We start from the raw sequence: 23361 nt of genomic DNA on the forward strand, positions 1-23361 counted from the left end.
TCCAACCAACTGAGCCATCTGGCCACCCGGGAGCTCAGCGGCAGCTCATTGACTTCATTCTAGTTGCGGAGGGCGCAGCTCGCTGGCCCATGTGGGAATTGAACCAGCAGCCCCGTTGCCCAGAACTTGCGCTCTAACCAACTGAGCCACCCATCCACCTCCAGTTAGGATAATCTTAACTGAAAATCTTGGCATGAAAAAGGTGTTTGCAAAAATGGTCCCGATGGAGCCCACTGATGAACAAAAGCAAAGGAGAGTAGAAGTTTGCCAAGATCTTTTGGAAAGGCAAGATGATGTTTTGGACAATGTTATCATTGGTGATGAAACATGCATATACCAACACGACCCTGAAACAAAGCATCAAAGTGCACGATGGAAGTCAGCCAATTCACGACCAAAAAAGTTCCATCAGTCCAAATCAAGAGTCAAAACAATGTTGCTAAACTTTTTTGATATCAGAGAAATTAGTCACTGTGAATTTGTACCAACTGGACAAACAGTTAACCAAGTTTACTATTTGGAAGTGCTGAAAAGACTGTGTGAAAAAGTTAGACCACCTGGACTTTTGGCCAACAATTCATGGCTCTTGTATCACTACAATGCACCAGCCTACGTGGCACTGTCTGTGAGAGAGTTCTTAGCCAGTAAATAAATAACTGTACTGGAACACCCTCTCTACTCACCTGATCTGGCTCCCAATGACTTTCTTTACCCAAAGATAAAGGAAATATTGAAAGGAAGACATTTGGATGAGATTCAAGACATAAAGGGTAATATGACAACAGCTCTGATGGCCATTCCAGAAAAAGAGTTCCAAAATTGCTTTGAAGGATGAACTATGTGCTGGCATCAGTGCATAGCTTCCCAAGAGGAGTATTTCAAAGGTGACCATAGTGATATTCAACAATGAAGTATATAGTACTAGTTCTAGGATGAGTTCACGAACTTAATGGTCAGACCTCATTTTTGCAATTTACTATTAAATGCATTTTAAAAATAAGGTGGATAGTAATGTTCCCTGTGCCATGGGCTGGATATTCCACAGTGAGCAAGACAAATCTCTGCCCTCATGGAGCTCACATTCCTAGGGGAAGAGTGACAACAACCAGATAAGCATTTATCAGAATGCAACATAGGCAATGAAGAAAAATAAAGAAAAGTGTGGGGAGAGAATAGCAAAGTGTGGGAGCATCATTTTAGAGAAGGTGGCCAAGAAGGGCCTCTCTGAGGTTATGATCAAGATCTGAAGTAAATTAGCAAGTGAGTCATGTAGGGAAGGGCATTCCAGGCAGAGAGAACAGACAGTGCAAAGGCCTGGAGGTAGGCTGTGCAGAAATTCAAGGAAGAGACCCATGTGGCTGAAAAGCATGGGTGTCAGGGAGGAGGTAAGGTCAGTGAGGGCCTTGGCCTAGCGAGAACTTTGGCTATTTCAATAATGATACAACCCACTGACTTTATTGAGATATAATTGACAAATAAAATTGAACAAACTTAAAGTGTATAACATGATTTAATACACACACACGTATTTTCATCTTAACAGTTTTTAATGAAAGCTGTACATAAGATTACTTTATACCTGCATCTTCTCAATTGTTTCTTCCTTATATTTGCCCTTTTCCTTTCCTACTTAGTGAAATTTGGCTTTCCATTTAAGGTTCTTTTTATGGTTTTCGTCCAGCTTTGGTCTAGTGATAACCACCTTGCTGGGGTGAATGCCCCCCTGAACAGTGGTGCCATTAGCCTTCTTCCACCGCACTGGCTCGATGTAGGTGACGTATTTCTTCCTGTAACCCTGGGCTACTTTGCCAATTTGCTGTCCTTCGTAGTGTCCTCGGACAACTTGAATTTTATCATCCTTTCGGATGGGCAAGGATCGAACATTGTACTTCTGTCTCAGCTCTTTGGAAGAAGACATAATCTTCCTGCGAATGTGGGAAGGTGCATTGAAATGCCTTTTACCGTTCTTGCTCTGGTCAGAAGTCACAAAAATGTTGAACTTCATTTTGGCTGCTGGTTCTTCAGCGATGGCAGCAGAATGGAAGAGCTATATGTGTATATTTTGAAATGATTACCACAATAAAGTTAGTTAACACATTCATCACCTCACGTAGTTGCCTTTTTTTGTGTGGTGAGAACATTTAAGATCTACTCTGTTAGTAAATTTCAATTATATACTACAGTATTATTAACTATAAACACCATGTTATATATTAGATCCTCGAACTTATTCATTTTTATAACTGAAAGTTTGTACCCTTGACCAACATCTTCTCATATCCCTCATCCCCCAGCCCCTGGCCATCACCATTCTGCTCCTTGTTTCTTTTTAATTAATTAATTTTTATTGAGATATAATTGACATAACATTACATTAGCTTCAGGTGTATAACATAGTAATTCAATGTTCGTATATACGGCAAAATGATTATCACAGTAAATCTAGTTAACATCCATCATCATATATAGTTACAAAAGTTCTGTTTCTGGTGATGGAAACTTTTAGGATCTACTCTCTTAGCAACTTTCAAATATACAATGCAGTATTATTGTATTGTACCATATTATTAACTATGCCATCATGCTGTACATTACATCTGTCTCTGTTTCTATGAGTCAGCTTTTTTAGATTCTACATATATGAGTAAGCAAGATCATAAGATCATAGAGTATTAATATTTGTTTTTCTCTGATTTATTTTACTTAGCATAGTACTCTCAGGTTCCATCCATATTGTCACAAGTTGTAGGATTTCCTTTTTATGGTTGAATAATATTCCATTTTATACATTTTACACACACACACACACACACACACACACACACACACACACACACTCAGCTGACCCTCAAACAACACAGGTTTGAATCGTACAGGTTCAGTTATATGCAGATTTTTTTTTAATTGGGGAATATTTGAGAATAGCGTATTTTTCCAGGATGTGAAGTCGTTGTTTTCAATCTACGTTGAAAGGCGTAATTGTGGAGGGCACAGTTCACTGGCCCATCTGGGAATTGAACTGGCAACCTTGCTGTTAAGAGCTTGTGCTCTAACCAACTGAGCCATCTGGCCACCCCGATTTTTTTCAATAAATACTCTAGATGTATTTTCACTTCCTTATGACTTTCTTGACATTTTATTTTCTCTAGTTTTCTGTATTATAAGAATACAGTAGTATATAATGCACATAGCATACAAAATATGCATTAATCAACTGTTTATATTACCAGTAAAGCTTCCAGTCAACAGTAGGCTATTAGCAGTTAAGTTTTTGGGGAGTCAAAAGTTACATATGCACCTATAGCAAAGGTAGTTTTATCCTTATGGCTGTTTTAAAAAATGGCCACTGATTTTTTTACTCTCTTCCCATTAAGATCTATGTCCTGTCCTCTTGAATCTTGCTATTTTAGAGAAACCTGCTCTTTTTTTCATAACTTGTCCTCAATTGCCAAAATCTGGACACCCTAGGATACCTTTGCCTGGTAAGAACATCCAACCATGTGAGTTGACTAAACTTAAATTGCACCCTCTGGTAGACTGGATATGGTTGGGTCTTGTTTTTATATTTAGTCTGAATCTCTGCCTTTTGATTGAAGTATTTGGTCCATTTGCATTTAATACGATTATTAAGATAGTTGGACTTGTGTCTACCATTTTGCTATTTGTTTCATCTGGTTTTTGTCCCTTAATTCTATTTTCTTGTCCTTTTTTGATTTAATATTTGATTAAACTTAAAAAAAAGTTATACATGGATTTTCAACTACACGGGGGGTTGTAGCCCCTTACCCATGTTTTTCAAGGGTCAAATGTATATCACGTTTTCTTTATTCATTCACCTGATGGTGGACACTTAGTTTGTTTCTATGTCTTGGCTATCGTGAAGAATACTGCCATGACCATGGGTGCAGATATCTCTTTGAGGTACTGATTTCTTTTCCTTCGGATATATACTCAGAAGTGGGATTGCTGGGTCATATGGTAATCTTATATTTAATTTCTTGAAGGACTTCCATACCATTTTTTTACAGTGGCTGCACCAATTTACATCCCCACCAACAGTGCACCAGGCTTCCCCACTGGGTGGCTCTGAGCAGACCTGATTTGATTTGGTTTTAAAGGGCCTCTCTGCTAAAGCCAGTAAGTGGAAAGTTAACAGGAAACTTTCTACCAAAGGGATCAGGACCTACATGCACTGCACGGTACCACTGTTTAATAGGATGTGATGCTCCAGAAAGGGACAAGCACCTCCAGTGAGGAGCTCTTGCCAGATGAGCCCGAATCATATCTAATGCCCAGGTTATAGGGAATTCCTGGGAATGGAAGGACAGCTTGAGTGGCATCACAAAGATGCCTCTTCCTTAACACAGGAAGTTAGAATCTGGCCCCTGCCAAATCCGGGATATGAAAAAATTGTACAGGAAAAAGGACCCAGTTTCTTCAAGAAATAAGTGGCACTCAAAAGGTTGGGGAACCGTTGCAGATATAAAAGACCTAAGATGATTTAAACGAAGGCAACATGTGGTGAGCCTTGGGTCCTTGTTTGAACAAACCCAATTATAAATTACACTCATGAGACTGTCAGGAATCTGAGAACACTGATGGCAGAACTGCTCAGTGTGATAGTTGTGAAAATGATTATGGTTGTGACTTTTAAAAAGCAATTTTTAAAGGGAAAGCTACTGTTTTAAAAAACTGAGTCTTTTTTGGGGATAATGAAATTTGAGAGTAGAGATAGTGATGATGGTTACGCAGTGAATGTATTTAATGCCACCGAATTGAACACTTATGATTAAAATGATAACTATGGTTATGCATATTTTACCACACACACACACACACACACACACTACAAATTCTAAATACTTTTATTTAGAATTTATTTAGTTTTATTCAATAATACTTTATTGCTTAAACTATTTTGAGTTTATATTTCGCTTGCAACTGAAATCAGCCTAACTAATGTCACCTTTCATATTGATGCAGTGCAAAATCCATCCTTTCTTAAATAAATGAGTTTGCTTGTATTTCTGCTCCCAAATTTCCCTGAATGTGAATTGTGAGTGAAAAGGAAAGCAAGTCATTGCTTAGTTTAAAAAGAGAAAACCTTAAATCTCATTCATTCCTTTTCATGTCACGGTTAAGAAATGTCCAAACCTGTAGAGAACTTTTTAAAAAAACGTTATTTAAGTGTGTTTTTCCAGGACCCACCAGCTCCAAGTAGTTGTTTCAATCTGGTTGTGGAGGCCACAGCTCACAGTGGCCCATGCGGGGATCGAACCGGCAACCTTGTTAAGAGCACTGCGCTTTAACTAACTGAGCTATCCAGCCACCCCTAGAGAACTTTTGAGAGTTCGAGACAAACTGACAATCACTGGGAAGCAAAATCTCAACGGACTGAGAAACACTCCAGAGAATGGAGTTTTGCAGCTTCTTTTAGACATTAGAATCAAAGGAGATGTAAGGAGGGTTACATGGAATCCATTGGTGGTAGATTAAGGGGACGAGAGAAAGCAAAGAGGGAAATCTCTGGGATTGGATAAAAAGTAAAACGGAGACATACATACTCCTTTCACATTGGCAAGTACAGGATAGTTAAGAATTAACATTTGTAGTACACAGAGATGGTATGTGGAGAACAAGATAACAAGAGGGGTTCTGTGATGTCAAGCTCTGGTGCTGGCGCTTGTGCCCAGGGGTCTGGAAAAAGAGATTACTCTGACATTTCAAAGGTATGTTATGTTAGACGCAAAAAGACAGGCTTCTTAAGGCAAAGACTGATGTTTGTCAAGGAAGCTACAGGCGTAGGACGGGACTACCCGCCATGAGTCCCTTTTAGTTAGGAATTTTTATGTTCAGACCATCCTGTGTGGTTACTTTCAGTCTCAGAGTTTATAAGGCCCGTCACACTTGTCAGGTTTAGTATGTGGCCCCTTTTTTGTCCACAACATTGATGCATAAAAAACCCGTAATAATAGCAAACCCAGGGACTTAGCTTATATTTTGTTCCAATTAAGTCCCAGAATTTTTCACATTTTAATCTTTTAGATGCTCTACTCTAAGTCAAGGGGTGATTAGCTTTAGAGTGGCAAAGTTAGGATCTGATCCTGCTCTCATCTTTCAATTCTCTATATCACTGTTCTGGGCTACCTCTATAGAACTTAAGCCAAAAATAAATAAATAAATAAACAAATAAATAAATAAATAAATAAATAAAAATAAATAAATAAAATAAAATAAAAGGATATTGTGGAAAACTAGAAAAAAGACTTTAATGATACATGCATTGCTGAATGAAGCATTCAGGGGCAGATAAACTGGTATCTGCAATTTACTTTGAAATGCCTAACACAGTTAGCTGGATGGACAGGTGGATAGAAATGTGCTAAAGCAAACCAAATCCAGGCAGTAGCACAGGGAAGAGTGGGTGGGTTCCTCGTGTAATTCCCCCAACTTTGCTGCATGTTTGAAAATTCACGTAATAAAACTTTGTGGGGGGATGTTCTTTACTATTAGAAATGCATATTCAGTGATTTTAAAATGATTGTAAGAGTGATGGATGAAATAAAACTAGCAGAAAAGGGGATAAAAATAGCAGAGAGGGGATGATTACCAAATGAGGCCAGTGGTGGACACGGGTTCATTGTACTAGTCTCTCTACTTTTGTTTAAAAGCTTCCTTAATAGATAATTAACAAATAAAAAGATGCTTCTGGTTTCTTTTCTTAGAGAAGGCAGGAGAAAAAGGATAGTGGAAGAGGCGGGCGTAGGGTTAGAGTTTGTATTTCAGCATCTGCTTTCAGATTGGGAGAGTTCCCAGGGCTTGGATACATCATTTTCAAGCTTCTCTGGCGGAGGCACCCCCACCCACAGGCATGCAGTTCTGCCGTTACCTTCTCCCTGCCCCCCCCCAGCCCTCCCCCATCTGCCTCACCGGAAGTGAGTCCAGGAGAGGCCCCCCCTCCCCCAACCTCACATCTGGTACTGATGTCAACAGCCAGGGTGGGCGGGGGCCATGTTTTTCAGCTCCCGCCCAGCCTCGAGGGAGGGGTGGACCCTCCATCCCCACCCCTTACAATGATGGACACTGTCACACTCACTCACACACACACACACACACACACACACACACACAGCCCTGCCACGGGGCTGGATCAGGGGCCAGAAACAAACTTTTATTGCAAAACAGGGACCTTCCAGTCCAAGGACAGCAGACCTGGCCTCTTCCCTGACATAAGGAGTTGAAATCTGGCCCCTACTTGGTTGTTTAGCCCCTTCCAGTGAGTCTAATGGGGACTTTGAGTAGGGCTTACCCACCAGCATTTGGGGCTGGAGCAGAAGGGGCAAGGGAGGCTTTCAACGTGGTTATATAAGCTGGAGTGCGTGGAGGGTTCCTCTGATCTGAGGGTCCTTGTGTGTCCAAGTTTACTTGGTTCCCAGGCCTGTGTGCACAACTGCACACTGGGGGTGTATTTGTATTTGGGAGAATTTGGAGTTAGGATATTTGGAAAAGGGTGTCCTTGAGGGCTGAAGGTGCAGAGGCGGGCTATGACTCAGTGGGAGTGGGGTGTCTCCGTGGGAAGATAGTCAGGAGCTAGGACAACGTCACTCGTGGGCTGAGTGGCTTAGTGGTTGGGGGTGTGTGCATGGTGATGGTCATGTGCCTGGACAGGGTGTGGTCATTTGAGGGCTGAGGAAAGGGATAGTGTCTCTGGGAGGTGACATGACCCACGAGGGGGCATATTCTATGCACCAGGCTCCCAGAGATGGTGGCACTGGTAAGTTTGATGACTGAAGAAGGTGTGTGGGCGCTGAACACAGTGGCTGTTTTGGTGGCTGGTGAAGGTGGCAGATGAACTCCCACGTGTGGGTTGCGAGTCCAGGCGAGTTGTGTTGTGTGTGTTAGTAGGTTATCTGAGCATGTGGTTGTGATTCCAATAGACGATGTCTGTAGAAAGCTTGTGTGTCCTTCTTGTGTGTGGCTGCGTGTCTGACAGCTGCGTGGACCAATGAGCGTGGCCCTGTGAAGAAGTAGGCTGAATACCTGTATGACCAACTCTAGAAAACAACTATAGGTGTGTGAATGTAGCTGCCTGTGGTGTAGACTTGTGGCTCTGGAAACAGCCATGTGCATGTCCAAAGTTGAGGCTGCCACCTCCCAAGGCCCTCTCCTTCATCTGGTCCACACTGTGGGGTGGGGTGGAGGTCAGCGGGGCCGGACTTGCAGCTGGAAGGCAGGGGGGATGTTGAAAAGGCCACTGACAGCTGGCTGGAGGCTGAGGGCACCTGGTGGGCATGGACTCTCCAGGGAGAAGGCCTGCAGGATGGCAGTGACCAGGAGGAAGAGCTCTGCTCGGGCCAGGCCCTCCCCAAGGCAGACACGCTTACCTGGAGGAAAGAGGGAGATGGGGCTGGGCCAGTCCTCACACCCAGGAAGGACCAGTGGTGCGCAGGGACAGGCCCAGCAGGTACCTAAGGAGAAGGGCAGGAACGCTTCCTGTTTTTTGAACCTTCCTTCTGCATCCAGGAATCGACCTGGGTTGAACTCCTCTGGCTGCTTGAAGACCTCTGGGTCATGAAGGACAGAGCCCAAGAGAGGGAACACCTCAGTGCCCTGAGGGAAAAATAATAATAAAACTACTACAATATCCCTCACAGCCCAGTCGTTATGTTCCCGATTGCTGAGCACAAAAGTCTGGAGTGTTGGGGAAACCAGTTCACAAAAGGTAATACCATCAACATGTATCAAGCTTATTACAGGCCAGGCACTTATTAAGCATTTTATATATATTACCTTATATGTAATAGGTACATGTCTTATATGTACACTATATGTACATACACAGCCACACATAAATTCACTAAATATATATATATATATATATATATATATATATATATACCCTTAAAATAAATAAAAGTTTAAGTATACAAATATATATATTTATAAAGTTTAAATATATATATATATATATATATATATATATATATATAGTTAAACTTTTGTTTATTTTAAGTGTATTTTTCCAGGACCCATCAGCTCCAAGTCAAGTAGTTGTTTCAATCTAGTTGTGGAGGGCGCAGCTCACAGTGGCCCATGTGGGGATCGAACCGGCAACCTTATTGTTAAAAGCATCACACTAACCAACTAAGCCAACTGGCTGCCCTATTCACTAAATATTTTAACAAGCCTAGGAAGTGGTTACTAATGTTCCCTCTTTTAAAGATGGGAAAACTGAGCCCCAGAAATCTTAAGTAACTTGTCCAAGGCAACTTTTGACATGGCAGAGTTCATTATTTTTACATTTTGTTTTTAAACTTTGAGGGTACATTGTGATTCTGTCCTAAGCCACCTGGCTCAGAGTGCAGCTTTTTGCCTCTCTGGTCTTCCAGAAGTGAAGGCAAGGGTGGGTAGGTGAGGGCTGTCCATGAAGGCTCCCCTGCCTAGGTTCAGGGAGTGTGGCAGCCCCTTCAGCTGAGATCAGAGTTACCATGTTCCCAGGGCTTTGGTGGAGGGTGAAGGAGGTGGAGAGTGAGAAGAGGGAGAGGGATCTCCATTGCTAGGGACTCTAGCTAATGTGGCTTGGAGTTGAAAAAGTGAGGGGACTTCAGGAAAAGACAGGATTGTGTTATTGTTGTTAAAATAAGAGAAAGGCAGATAGCAGTGGTTAAAGCATAGGCTCTGGGTTCAAATACTGCCCTGACTGCTTGTAGGCTGGGTGAGCTTGGCAAGTCTTCGAACCTTTCAGGGCCTCAGTTTCCTCATCTGTAAATGGGCACAATAATGGGGTACGATTGTCCTGAAGATTAAATAGCTGGCAAAGCAGGTCCTCAATCACTGAAGCTTGTTATTACTGTTGTCACTATTAGTAGTTCTCATTGCACAGTCACTGCATTAGCAATAGTCATTGCTGCTTCGTACACAGGGCCCCCACCCCCATCACAGAGACTTGGTGTTTTACAAGCATGATCTCGTAGATTCCTACAATCCCAAGTTGATACCATTATCGTTCCCAGTTTAGAAGAGGGGTAGATGAAGGTTCAGAGCAGGAAGTGATTTGCCCAAGGTCCCAACCAGAAAACAGCAGGACTAGATTCTAATTGGCACAGGTTTAATTCTACTGCAGCGAAACTCAAGGAGGGAGCAGCTTGGCCATAAGGCACCTCTGTTTTCTGGGGAGACATCGCCCTCTGGTGGTACTGCTTCTGAGTTGCTCTCTAATGAAGGGGCAGGAACTGAGAGGCTGGGTTTGAGTGTGTGTCTCGGTTAGCCCTCAGTTTCTCAGATTGCTTCCCTGCCTGTCTCTTCATCTGATGGTCCAAGTGAATGTTCACCACTTTGAAACAAGGTAGAATTAGGCTATCCATTGGGCATATGGAGAAACTGAGGCCCAGAGACAGAGTCAAAATGTAAGAGAAATGCAGAGAGAGAAAGAGACACCAAGATCCAGAAAAAGTCAGACAGACAGATAGCAACAGACTTAAGCCCGAGGCAGAGATACCACTGGGCATGGCTGGCCCGCAGACTCACCTGAGGCAGGGTGTACCCTCGGAAGCAGGTGGGCCTTGTGAGGACGTGGGGTATCCCCATGGGCACCAGTGCGAGCAGCCGTTGCGCCTCATGCAGAACCGCGTCCGTGTATGGGAGGCGGGCTCGGTCCCCCAGACCTGGTGCCCGGCCAGCCCCCAGCTCTTTTGTCAGCTCCTCCCGCACACGCTCTGACCCCAAGAGGAGGAGGGTTGGAAGTCAGATGTGGGGTGGGGCCGTCCCCTTCAAAGCCTCATCTTCTTGAGCAGCTACCGTTGGGGTGAGGCTGGAGGTCGGGAAGGAAGGGTCCCCTAGCCCTCGCTGAGCCTGGGTCCCACACCTCCTGTGTGATGGGCATTATATCTCTCCTAACTCCCTCAGCAATCCTGTGAGGTAGGTACCAGTATCTATCCCCATTTCGCAGATGAGGAAACTGAGGCCCAGAGAGCTGAAGTCACAACTGACTCCGTTCCACCAAGGCCACCAGACCCTAAGAGTCCCATCCTCCAGGTCAGCCCACCCCACTGGCTCGACAGTGTTTACCGCAGTTGTCTGACGCTGAGATTCTGGAGTTCTTTGGGACTTGTAATCAGCCCTGCCTCTTACCCACACACCCTCCCTCACCATCCCAGCTTCAGTCCTGCCTGTGCTCTGATGACCCCAATTTTTTTTTCATCTCCAGTCCTGACCCTCCTGGACACCTCGCCACAGGTGGTCCCAGGACCCTCACACTTTAAGTGTCCCAAACTGGCCTCACTGTCTCCCCTGAAACAGTCCCTCATCTTTTCTTTCCCCTTCTCAGGGTGGCCCCACGGTTCCCTAGTCTCCTAGCCAGAGCCGTGGACCTGACTCTGGATTCCTCCGTCCCCGTCATCTTCTACCACCTGCCTGCTCGGCCCCCTCCGCCCTCCCCACAGTTTGGCCCAGCCCTGTCCTCTCCCACCCAGGTTGCTACCTGTCCTTCTCCCTAGGTTCCTGGCATCATCTGTCACCTGTACAATCTACCTTCTTACGGCAGCTCAAAGGAGTTTTCTAAAAGGCTAATTTGACCCTGCCCTTCTCTACTCAATATCCTTCCATGGCTCCCAATTGCTCAGGATTAGGTGACAAGACCCTGAGACATCTGCTGCCTCATTTCTCACTATACTTCCTCATGCTACAACCGGCAGTCCCCCCACTTCTCATTCCCCAGGTACCCCAGATGCAAGGTTCATGGTCCTCTCCAGGCTCTGACTCAAGGCCGTCCACTCTCCTGAACATTCTTCTTCTGTTCCCAGGGCTTGTTTAGTGGAAAGGGCTCCTACCTTGGACCTCAGGGTATTTCAGCAGAAGCAGGAGGGTGTATCGGACTGTGGCACTGACTGTCACTGTCCCAGCAAACAGCAGATAAATGACTGTCATCAGCAAGTTCTTGTCAGTGAATTCTGTGTTTGGGTTTTGTTCCTCCTGCGAGAAACCAGACAGAGGGGCTCAGAGAACACAGGCTTCGGAGAGGAGAGGCCCAGTACAGCCAGGTTTGGGGTGCAGCACAGCACGTTCAAGCTTCGTCAGGGAGTTTAAATAAATGTTTGAGAAAGTTGGGAAGTGGGCGCTTGATATCAATTCTTTCTGGTTGAAATATTTTTAAAAATGAAAGTGAATGGTCACCATAAAAAACAAACAAAATGATAAGTATTGGTGAGGCTGTGGGGAGATTGGGATCCCTGTCACTATTGGTGAAAACAGTATGGCGGTTCCTCAAAAAATTAAAATAGAATCACTGTAGGATCCAGCAATGCCACTTCTGGGTATACATCCAAAAGAATTGGAAGCAGGGTCTCGGAACGATATCTGTACACCCATAGCAGCATTATTCACAGTAGCTAAAAGGTGGGAGCCACCCAAGTGTCCACCGGCGGACAGGATGAATGGATACCTGAAATGTGATCTACACAGACAATGGAATATGATTCAGCCTTAAAAAGGAAGCAAATCCTGTCATATGCTATAACATAGATAAACCTTGAGGATATTATGCTGAGTGAAATAAGCTAGTTACTAGAGGATAAACACTGTACAGGTCCCCTTATAAGAGGTCCTAGAGTAAGCAAATGCATAAAGACAGAAAGTAGAATGGCGATTGCCAGGGGCAGGGGGAAGGGAAGGTGGGGAGTTATTTAGAAAGTATAGAATTTCAGCTTTGCAAGTTGAAAAGAGTTCTGGAGATTGGTTGTACAACAATATGAGTACACTTAACACTATTGAAATATACACTGAAATATAGTTAAGATGGTAAATTTTATGTTATGTGTATTTTACTACAATTAATTTTTTTTAATTTAAAAAATGAAAGAAAAGAAATGGGGCCACAAGGATAAGAAAAAAAAATCTCTCTCTTCATGAACAGGGTGGCTGCATTTATTCAAAAGATGTGGCCCTGAATATCTCCCATAATTCCAAAGTTTATACAATCCAAAACTAGTTATTTCCAAAGGAGTCACCTTAATTCTCATTTTCTCATATAATAATAAATTGTCTTTATGTAATGAATAAAGTGGACTTTATTAGTATAATTGGTTATTGCAAAGTTTCATAAGTAAATGATTATGATTTATAGGAAACCTCCTGTGTGGGTAGGGGTGCAGGGGGTGGGGTGAAGTGATGGTGGGAATGCTGGTGGCAGGTCACTGGGCATAGGGCCTAATGGGGCTGAGGCTGGAGGGAGGGGAAAGAGGAGAGATGCAAGAGACTCAGATATGCATGAGGTAGGGTGTGGGGACAGGCAGAGAGAGCAATGCACCAGAAAGAAGAGCCATGCACAAATGCACGCACATGCACAGACACAAATTCACAGAGACATGGAGAGAGAGAGAGAGAGAGAGAGAGAGAGAGAGAGAGAGAGAGAGAGAGAGAGACAGAGAGAGAGACAGAGAGAGAGAGACAGAGAGAGACATATGCAGAGAGAGAGAGAGGGAGGCCTGACAGAGATTCCTAGCCACACCCAGGTGAGAGGCTACCATGTCATTGGCCCATTCAGGAGCACACCTACTCCCACCCCTAACCTCTAACCTTTGCCATCTTCAGCAGGAAGGAATCCACAACATCACGTGCAGGGCCTGAGGTGTCCAGACTCCCCCGGTGCCGCTGCACCTGCTCAACAGCGAAGGAGGCCAGGGTGCTCACGTGGCTGAGGAGCTCTGTGCGGGGGCCTGGAAGGGGCCACAGGAGCCAAGAAAACATCTCATAGGCCTGTGGGGAGAAGGCAGCTGTTCTCATGGGGACCTGGCCCTGCATCAGGGCACAGGGGCAGGTGCACGGGGTGCTCTGGGGGTTACCTGGAAGAGGTGGGCAGGAACCTTTCGGAAAGGTGGCCAGAGAGGGGTCCCACCCACTTACCTGGCCCCATGGGGAGCTGATACCCAGCAGGACGCCACCAGCAGCCCGGACCACGGCCTGGAACTCTTTGTCGTCATAGGGGAAACGGAGGCCGAAGGTGAGGGAGCAGGCGACATTGGAGGTGGCCTGGGCCAGCAGCAGGGAGGGGTCAAATGGCTGTCCTGGGGGGTGGGGACAGGGAGAAGGAGTGTGATGGAGACCGAGTGGACCCACTCCATGGGGGCCAGATGCGACCAGAAAGAGATAGGCACAGAGACGGAGACAGAGAGACAGGGAGAGACATAAATAGGGACAGAGAGATGGACACAGAGACAGAGAGAGGCAGACAGATAGGGAAAGAGATAGACAGGGAGACAAATTGGGAAAGAGAGACAGAGAGACAGACAGACAAGGAGAGACATAGAGTCAGAGAAAGACAGAGACAGACTTACAGAAAAGAAAATCAGAGAAGTGGAGAGAAAAAGAAAAGAGGCAGAAAGAGTGATGTGACAATATCAGGGTAACAGACTTTCAGGGAGACAGCAGGACAGAGACAGGTGGAGGAAGAGATAGAGGTGGAGGTAAATAGACACCACCCCCCCAGTCCAGGCCCAGAGGCCGGGACTTCCCCTCACTGTCACTCCTGGGGCCGGCCTGGGGCAACTTCCAGGCACCGTGGGAAGACCCTCCCCATACTCACACAGGACCCCAGGGACCCTGGGCTGCCTTGCTGACCTTCTGTCCCCTGGAACGCCTCCACCAGACACTGGACCTCCGCCTGGATCAGCTGTTCGCCTTCTTGCTTCCCCATGCCCAGGTCCCGCAGAGCCATGGTGGTGAATTTCCTCAGCTGCTTCCACCGCTCCCCATTGGAGAAGAAAACCCCTGCAGAGAAAGCTAGATTCAGGAGGGACCGGCCCCTCTCCCCACACCCTAGGACGACCCCCCTTTCTCCCAGTGAGGGGACCTGAGGGGGCTCTTCGGGCCCTGTCCTAAGTCCACACCTGCCTAGCCCAGGGATGAGAACTCAGTAGGTTCTTAATAAATACCTAACCTTGGGTCAGAGGATGACATTCTCCTGTGAAGTTGGTAACTGGGATTATTTTAGGCTCCTTCTGTTCTGTGATTAAGCAGGGTGAGTGAAGATTTCCTCCCTTCCTCCCTTCCTTCCTTTCTTCTTTTTAGTCCTCTTTTCACCTACTCATCCTTTTAGTCTTCCTTCCTCTTCCTCCATTTTTCTCTCATCCATCCATCCATCCACTCACTCACCCCCCAACATTTATGGAATGCTATTGGGTCCCATGTCCCACATCGTTTGGATATTGAACAGGGAGGGAGGAGGATGCAACAGGACTGTTTTCCTCCTTCATCCAAGAAACCTGCTCTGAGCTCAGTGTTCCCACTCTACAGGTACAATGCTGGCCCGTATGGCCTCCTAGACACCTCATCCTCCACACCCACCACTCCACTGTGTCCCAAACTAGCCTCAGCATCTCTCCTCCTCCCTGTCTCAGCCCACTCCACACACCTTGTCCCAAGCCCTGGATTCCTCTCCCAACCACACACCATTACAACCCAAGGCCCCAGCCCAAGGCTCCAGCCCGGGTCCAGCCCAGTCCCCTCCCTGGGCTCCCACACAGTAACCAGGGGAATCTTTGTAACTCTGACTATATCTTTTCCCTGCTTGAAATCTACTGCTCCCAGGAAAACCCAAAGCCTAAACACTCTGGTGTGACTCAGGCTGTGCACGACCAGGCTTGGCTAACTTCCCCAGCTTTATTACTCATTCCACTACTATCCCACTGTCTTCTGTCACTTCCTCTAAGGTGTCAGGGGTCCCCCTCTAGGCCTGGCCCCTGCTCTTCCCTGGATCAGTCACCACTCCATCCTTGCTGAACTAACTCCATTCATCCTTTAGGTCTCAGCTCAAATGTCACCTCCTCTGAGAAGCCTTCTCAGGTTCTTCCCATTCTGCCCCTACCCTGCCCCCTGTCCGGTACAGGCCCCTGTATCCTGCTATCAAGGCTGTACCTCTCATTTTAGAATTCAATTATCTCCCTCCATTGTCTTACTGCAAGCCTACCTCTCCCACAGTAAGACAGGACACCACATCTGTCAGGGTCACCTGTGTCCCCATTACCCAGTACAGGGCCAGGCATAATGACAACTTGTCAGTTGAATGAATGAATGTGTCTTCTCTCATCTCATGCTTTTGCACTTGCTGGTCTCTGCCTGGAACAGATTTCCCATTCTTCTTCTGAGTCTCAGCCTAGACACCCCATCTTTCAAGAAGACTTCCTGGACATCGCCCAGCAAACAGGCTGGGTCAGGCACCTCCTTCTATTCCTGGAGTCCCAGGTCATCCACCATCCTGGCCTTGACCTCTCCTGACTGTCACTGTCTGGTGACAGGTCTGTCTCCCCACTAGCCGAGGTACTCTGAGAGAGCAGGACCAGAGCTGTTTGGTGACTGCTATGCTCCTGACAGTGCCAGCAGCAACTGGTGGCATAGGACTCCTGCTTCCAGTTTTAGTACAGAGAGAATAGTTTCTACATTTAGTGTTTGCACGTCAATTAATTCCCAGTGCCTTGAAAGCTGGCCCCCTTCCTGCCAGCCCTGGGGGTTTCACCTGGACCAGAGAACACTGGTGACTAACAAGCATTTGCTTTGTGCAAGGTCCAATCCTCATTCAATCCTCACTACAACCCGATGTACAGGCACTGCCATCATTCCACTTTATAGATGACAAAACAGAGGCCCAGCAACACTAAGCCACCGGTGAAGGTCACATACCAGTAACTGGTAGCAGGCTCTGAGTGAAGGAGTGGCAGCCTCCAGCTCCACTCATGACTCACCATGGCTGTCAAAGGTCCCATCCAGCGTCGCCAACGTCCCCCGCCCACTGAATTCCTCAGCTTGACCTTGCAGGGCCTCCTGCACAGCCTTGTGTCCAGTCAGGACCACCACGCGCCGCCAGGGTCCCAGGTGCACAGTGAACACTGGTCCATACTTCTTACTCAGCTGGGGACAGGAAGGGAGAAGGGGGCAGGTGCTGTAGACATGCAGCTGCCTCTTCCAGTCTAGATGTCTCCATCATAGCCCCTTGTCACTGGATGGGCTACCAATGAGAAACCGCCCCCCAGGCTCCCCAGATCCTTCCCCCAATACTCTCTAGTCCCCATCCCCTTACTTCCTGCAGGGCCCTAACTTCTGACCCTGGGACAACCCAGAACCCATCTACATCATCCCAACTGAGACATGTGGCAGCAAAAATGGGCAGCTGCAGCTGCAGCTTTGGTCTCCCATAATTCCTCAGCTGTCCCCCACCCCCAAACTAGCCACCCTTTCAATCACTGCTAAACGCTCAAATTCTGGAGCAGTTGCTGAGCACTTGGCCCATCTCTCCCCACCCCCTCATTATGTCTTGGAAGTCCCCCAGACTCCTTTTGAATGGGGAACCTGTGGCCTCTTCCCACTCCCTCCACACCCCCCCCCCCCCCCCCGCCCCCAAAGGTTGAGACTGCCTCAGTCTTCTTTCTTGCTCTTTTTTCTTCTCTGTTCCAGGAGCTCCCAGCTCCCTGCTAACCCAGCTCTATCCCCCGACACCTCTATTCTCTGCAGATAGATTCCTGGAACCGTCCAGCTGCCTCCACTTCCCCCCAGGAACCTTTCCCTCTTTCTTCTTCGCCCTCCTCAGGAGAGCTCACCTGTATCTCCCAGCTACCTCTTCCCCTGGAACAAGCCCACCACAATCACACCATCAGCTTCTTTCCTCCTTGAGGACTCCGGCCTCTCTCTGGCCCTCCCTGGCCCCCACCACTTTCCCAGGATTCTGAGGGCCCCTCTGCCCTGGGACCCTGGCCACTGATCCTGCTTCCCTGCTCTCACTCCCCATCCAGGATTCCCTGGGCAGAAGTCTCTGCCCCTCCTAGTCCGTGAACCCCACCCCGGTCCTCTCTCCCCAGGCACCCCCACCCCTTCTCAGCCCTGGGCCCCTGCTCCTGCCCCACCGCAGGACACCCATAGCCCCTTTGCCCTGGGACCCTGTGCCTGCCTCCTCCCTAGGATACCCGAGGGCCTCACAGCCCGGGTACTCCCGTTTCTCTCCCCGGAGTCCCCTTCTTCTCCTGAACGTGGACCCCCGCCCCTAGCCAGGGCGTCCCAGCGGCTACACACCCGTAAGAGATTCAAGTACAACGCCCCGGGCCGGAGCTGCAGGAGGTTCCCCAGCAGCGGCAGCGGCGCGGGGCCCGGGGGCAGGTGGCCTGGGGTCCGGGTCCAGGACAGCATCAGCGGTATCACCAGGAGCAGCAGCACCAACAGCAGCGCCCAGGTGCTGACCGTCTCCATCTCCGCACGCTGGCTCCTTCTCCTTGCTTCCAGGCGCTCCACGCGGCTGGCCCAGTCCCGGCGGCTCCCTCCGCAACGAAATCAGACGGAGGGAAGCCGGGCAGGTCGTCCCTCCCCCAGCCTACAGGCAGGATTCTCTCCACCTGCCCACGGACTTCTTTGTCCCAGACGACACGAGCCTCTGTCTGGAGTCCGGGACGCACTCTCGAACGGTAGTTTCCTTAGTCACCCAGGTTGGGGGTTGCGGAGGGTGGAGGTGGGCGGAGACAGCTCCTACGGCCCCAGGTAGGGCGTGAGCAAACTGGAGGAACCTGGAAGCCCGAGACTTTGGCAGCCTCCAGGAGGCCACACCCACACCCGCGTTGACCCCGAACTGCCCTCCCCTGCTCCTACTTCCCTCTTCATTGTAATCAGGGTGCGCGTTCAACTGTGCGTGCGTGTGTGCGTGTGTGGTGTCTTTGAGACAATTTCTTCCAGCATCTGACAAATTCACCGCGAACCACGAGGAGGGACTTGACCTTTAATAAAGAATCTGAAGTTCAGAGAGGTAAATCTGTTGGTCCTGGGCCACAAAGCTAACAAGCAGCAGAGCTGGGATTTGAACTCAGACCAGTCTTAATGACTGATTGAAGCATTCATTTATTTAGCAGTATAGTATAGTGGTTAGGAACATCATGTCTGAAGCCAGGCGACTTGAGTTCACAGCCTCACTTCTCTGTACCCCTTTTAACTCTTTTGTAAAATGGGGATGGTTTTCAGGATTAAATAGGTACGTGTGTACCCAATTTATATAAAATAGGGCCAGGGTCACACAGAACAAGTGTTAAGTAAATGTTAGCTAATATTCTTTCAGCTAATAGTTATTGAGGTCTTAACTACAAACAAGACTTTGCTCTAGACCTGGTGATGCAGCTGTAACAGAAAGCCTCTGCCCCCTCCCTGCACTCATCCACATGCGATCATTTGCATAATTTAAGATAAATCAAAATAATTTCAGGTAGTGCAAAGGCCTGGCAGGGGATGAACTTGTGGAGGAAGAAGATGGTTACAGTGATGTCAGGTCCATGCTGCTTGGATCAGAGCTGTAGCTCCAGCACCTAGAGTAGTGCCTGGTACACAGGTGTTCAATAAATATTTGCTGCATCAAAGATTGGATGTAGGAGATGAGGTCAGTAGGGACATCTTGCAGTGTCCTGGAAAAGACTGTGTTTTATTTCTCCTGCAAAAGGAAGCAGTTGAAGTGTTTCCATCAGGGCAGTTACTTAGTTTGCTTTGCCTTCTCATTCAAGATTTCATTATGAAAACTTCCAAACATACAGTATATTCACCACCTAGATTCCACCAATAACATTTTACTATCCTTGCCTTGTTACATATCTTATTATCTTGCCTCATCGATCCATGTTAGTTTTTTGGGTGTATTTGAACGACAGTTGCAGACACCAGTACACTTCATTCCTACTTACATCAGCATACGTATCACTTGCTAGAATGCAGTATTTGCTTACAGGTCATCTCCGCCTCCCCTTCACCCCCAGTTATTTTACATATAGCGAAACGCACAAATCTTAAGTCTATTTTAGAGGAGTTTCAACAAACACACACATCTGTGTGACCCAAACTCTTATCAGGATAGAGAGTTACCATCATCCCTGAAATCTCCCTCGTGCCCTTCCCAATTACCCGCCTCCCACTACTGTACTGAATTCTCTACCCCAAAAAATAGTAATTCATTTAATATTTAGCACCTTATTTAATAAGGTACTGGCTGCCCTTTGATGAAGGAATTGTGGGAATGGGGAGCAGGGGAAGAGTCCAGTGCAAGCAAGGTCCTGGCAGAGGAAGGAGATGAGTGAAGGTATTGGGGGTGGGGGGTGGGAAACAATTGGGGTGGGAAGCTAGTGGAACGGGATTTGCAGGAGGGAGTGGAATCAGGAATTCTCTTTTGGCCCCATGAAGCCTGAGGTGCCTGTTAGCTGTCCCAGGAGTGGGTTGATAGGCTAGAGTTTGGAATCGGGACCTCCTGGAATCTTCTGGATCAAGGCAAAGGAGGACTAAGAACTGGTACCTACTTCATGGTAACAAAGTGTAGGCCAGCCTCCCTGCCACTCCCTCCCCTGTTTCAGGGCACACCCCTGGATGTCAGAGGCTGAAATCAAGACCAAGGGAAACTGTAGGGAACATGCAAGCCAGGTTTTGAGGGACGGGGCTCTGGCCTCACATAGAAATTACAAGATTGCAACGATTCTAAGAGTCTAATGTTTTAAGATGACCACGATTGCAAGATCCTATAGATTAGAAAACTTAAAAAGTTCCTAAGAGTCTAAAGATTCCAAGACAAGACTTCCTACTAATTTGGTAATAAAATTCAAAACCCTTCACGATCTGTCCACCAGCTGCTGAATTTGACATTATACTCCATTCACGCTGGCCTTCTTTCATTTTCTCAAACAGCAAGCCAGCCTCAGGGCCTTTGCACTATCCCTCTGCCCAAAATACTTGGCTTGGAGATTGAGGTTGGTTCATTTTCTGTTCCCAGTTCAAAGTCCTGTCTCCTCTAGAAGAGACTATCTGAGACTACCTAAGTTAAATTAGCTCCTTCCTCCATCCCAGACCCTGCTTTTATTTATTAAATAAGATACTAAATATTACATGAATTTCATTTTTAACTACTTACCATAGTGCCTGGCATAGTGTAAGCTTTGAGTGTGTTTGATAAATACATAAAAGATTTTCATCATAGCCTCTTATCACCACCTGGAATGATCATATATATTGATTTACATTTTTATTCTGCCTTCCTCCACCAGAATGTTCTCTCCGTGGGGGCAGGAACTTCTGTCTGTTTGACTCACTGACGTATCCTCCCCAGTGTCTGGCACACAGTAGGTGCTCAATAAATATTTTATTGAATAAAATGATTTGAATACAATTTGCTAGTCTCTCCAATTCATCTAAAGAGCAGTCAAGGTTTTCAAATTCTTGAGTCTGAAGAGCAAAGATTCAGAGGTTCCCAACACAGAGTTCACAGTGTTAACAAGATTCAACCTAGTAAACGTGAAGATTTAATTGGCTTAAATTAATCAATTTAATTCATTTTGGAGGCTGCCAACCCAGCAGGCTGAGTGGTGGGTTCTGGAAGTTGCTGAGGGCAGGGGTTATTTTGCTTGAGATCTTCCCAGCCTTATGGTTCTAGAACCCGACTTGCAGTCCGAGCTGTGGTGGTCTGCTCTCCAGCCCACGCCTTCCCCTCTCCCAGTTTTGCTTATCTTGGTCTCTTTCTCTTCCCTCCCTCAAATCTACCCTACCCCACCCCGCACCCAGAACTGGGCAAAAGGGAAGTTAAAAATGAATCCTGCTTCCCGGAGCCAGTGGCTTCCCCAGATTCTAAGAACATCCCTGGCTGAGAGTGACTTAGGGACTTGACTATGTCATAGACCACAAGGCAGCAATGTTCTTCGTTCTTCTGCTGTCTCCTCATCCCAGCCCCACATCCGACCCCTCATCCATCCTCTCACCCACCCCTTCACCCCATCCTCTCTTTTCCTGGTCCTTTCTATGTACCATACCCTATAACTCTGTGTGGGTATAAAGAAGGCACTGCCCACTCAAAATCACATTAGGAAGGCAGCCAAGCACTGAGAAAAATAAAACTATAGGTCTTCCCTGTGATGGTGTCGTGCGGGGAGTCAGGCGGCCAGTGGGTGTCAGCTCCCGCTCCCCACATAAGAACACAGGACATGGTGAGGCCAAAAAGGAACACCCACGGAGCCATAGGCAGGGGAGTCATACCACTATATTCTCTTTGGTGACTGAGTTGGAGAAACAGGAAACAGGAGCCACACAATTCTCAACCCTCATTGCTCCGCTTGCAGGCTCAGCCACCATCTTCTTGCTAGCCCCCATTATGTTTCTTCTCTTTCTGCTAGTGTAGCCACAGCAGTTATATTAGTGGCCAATGGCTCACTGGTTACAGCTGACGGCCAACTAGCCACAGCTGATGGCCATCCAATCACAGTTGATGGCCATTTACTACCTGAGCCAGCACCTGTCTATGTGAGGCTGAGAGCCTGGAAACTGCTCTCTGGGGCTCTGTCCCCACAGATGGCTTCTCCCTCTCTTCCATCACTGTGGTCATCATCTGGTTCCATCCCTCCCTTCTGTTTTAAAAATAATTACTTCAAATACAGAGACAGCACAGGTTTAGAGGAATTGTCATTAGTTGTGCATGCACACCCATCTTTGTTATATTTTAACGTTTTTACCATTTCTTTCTTTAGAGAAATAAAATATTCCTGACCGACTTGGGGCCTCCTGTGTCCCCTCCCAGATGTCATATTCCTCCCTCCCTCTCCCAGGACAACCACTTCCTTATAGTTAATATTCAAGATACCTTTTTATTCTTTTCCTACATATTTGTGTATCCACACACACTATTTGGGAAAGTGTTCTTTTGCAGGTTCAAAAACTTTATCCTGCAAAAGGCAGCACACAGCATACACATGTCTTTCTGCAGTTGGCTTGTTTTCTTCAGTTTTTGAGATTATTCATATCCACACATGTGGGCGTTTCATTTAACTCCTGGGAGGTATTTCACGGAATGGCTTTGACACTACATCGACATCCACTTCCCTGGTGGATGGGTCTCTAGGTTATTTTTATTTTTTCTCTTACAGACAGCACTGCATCCTTCTCTTGGTTGAGAATTTCCTCATTTCAAATGCCTGAGTCATGGGGGCTCTGGTTCCTTCTGTCTGCAGCTTTTGGCTTTAAGGCTCCCTCCTTTCTTCCCCTGGGGTCCAGCCCAATCCTCTCCCACCTGGGCCCATCCATCTCCTCCCAGAACTCCTGGCCCCCAGGCCTGCAGGCTCACCTCCCCCATCCACCCTCACTCGAAGCCAGTGGGGTCTTTCAACTACACATCTGTGATCCTTTGTCTGATACTGGTTATTCCTCTAAGCCTACAGCTGGATTAGGGCGGGGATAGAGCCCATCTTCCTCACCTCTGGGAGCCCATGCGCCACACGGCATCTGGGCAGGATGACACAGATATTAAGTGGGGTGAAAATGTACCCATCTTAGCAGCTGGCTTTGGAATTCTCACAGGGCAAGAACTGTCTTGTTGAATGAAAA

The 23361-nt window shown here is 47.0% G+C and overlaps 1 protein-coding gene and 1 pseudogene across 1 annotated transcript; both read right to left on the minus strand.

Moving 5' to 3' along the window:
* Positions 1 to 124: 124 nt before the first annotated feature.
* Positions 125 to 6878, minus strand: LOC109458022 (large ribosomal subunit protein uL24 pseudogene; annotated as a pseudogene).
* Positions 6879 to 7150: 272 nt separating this feature from the next.
* Positions 7151 to 18449, minus strand: CYP2S1 (cytochrome P450 family 2 subfamily S member 1). The gene is made up of 9 exons (XM_019751309.3): positions 18055 to 18449; positions 16734 to 16899; positions 14614 to 14763; positions 13900 to 14060; positions 13573 to 13752; positions 11829 to 11970; positions 10528 to 10715; positions 8469 to 8610; positions 7151 to 8384 (listed from the first exon to the last, which is right to left on the minus strand). The coding sequence occupies exons 1-9, from the start codon at positions 18226 to 18228 to the stop codon at positions 8203 to 8205; spliced, it is 1485 nt and encodes a 494-aa protein (XP_019606868.2). The 5' UTR covers positions 18229 to 18449; the 3' UTR covers positions 7151 to 8202.
* Between the last annotated feature and the right edge of the window lie 4912 nt (positions 18450 to 23361).

The sequence above is a fragment of the Rhinolophus sinicus genome, chromosome 8 (genome assembly GCF_057876585.1).
Source record: "Rhinolophus sinicus isolate RSI-liver-muscle chromosome 8, RSI-T2T, whole genome shotgun sequence".
In the NCBI taxonomy this organism is placed as follows: domain Eukaryota; kingdom Metazoa; phylum Chordata; class Mammalia; order Chiroptera; family Rhinolophidae; genus Rhinolophus; species Rhinolophus sinicus.

Excerpts from the sequence above, each read along its gene's own strand:
- CYP2S1 (XM_019751309.3), bottom strand. The coding sequence starts at position 18,228 with ATGGAGACGGTCAGCACCTGGGCGCTGCTGTTGGTGCTGCTGCTCCTG. Across the intron at positions 16,900-18,054 it reads TGTACTTGAATCTCTTACGG|CTGAGTAAGAAGTATGGACC; the intron begins GTGTGTAGCCGC and ends TCCTGTCCCCAG. Across the intron at positions 14,061-14,613 it reads GGCGTTCCAGGGGACAGAAG|GACAGCCATTTGACCCCTCC; the intron begins GTCAGCAAGGCA and ends CCCACCCCCCAG.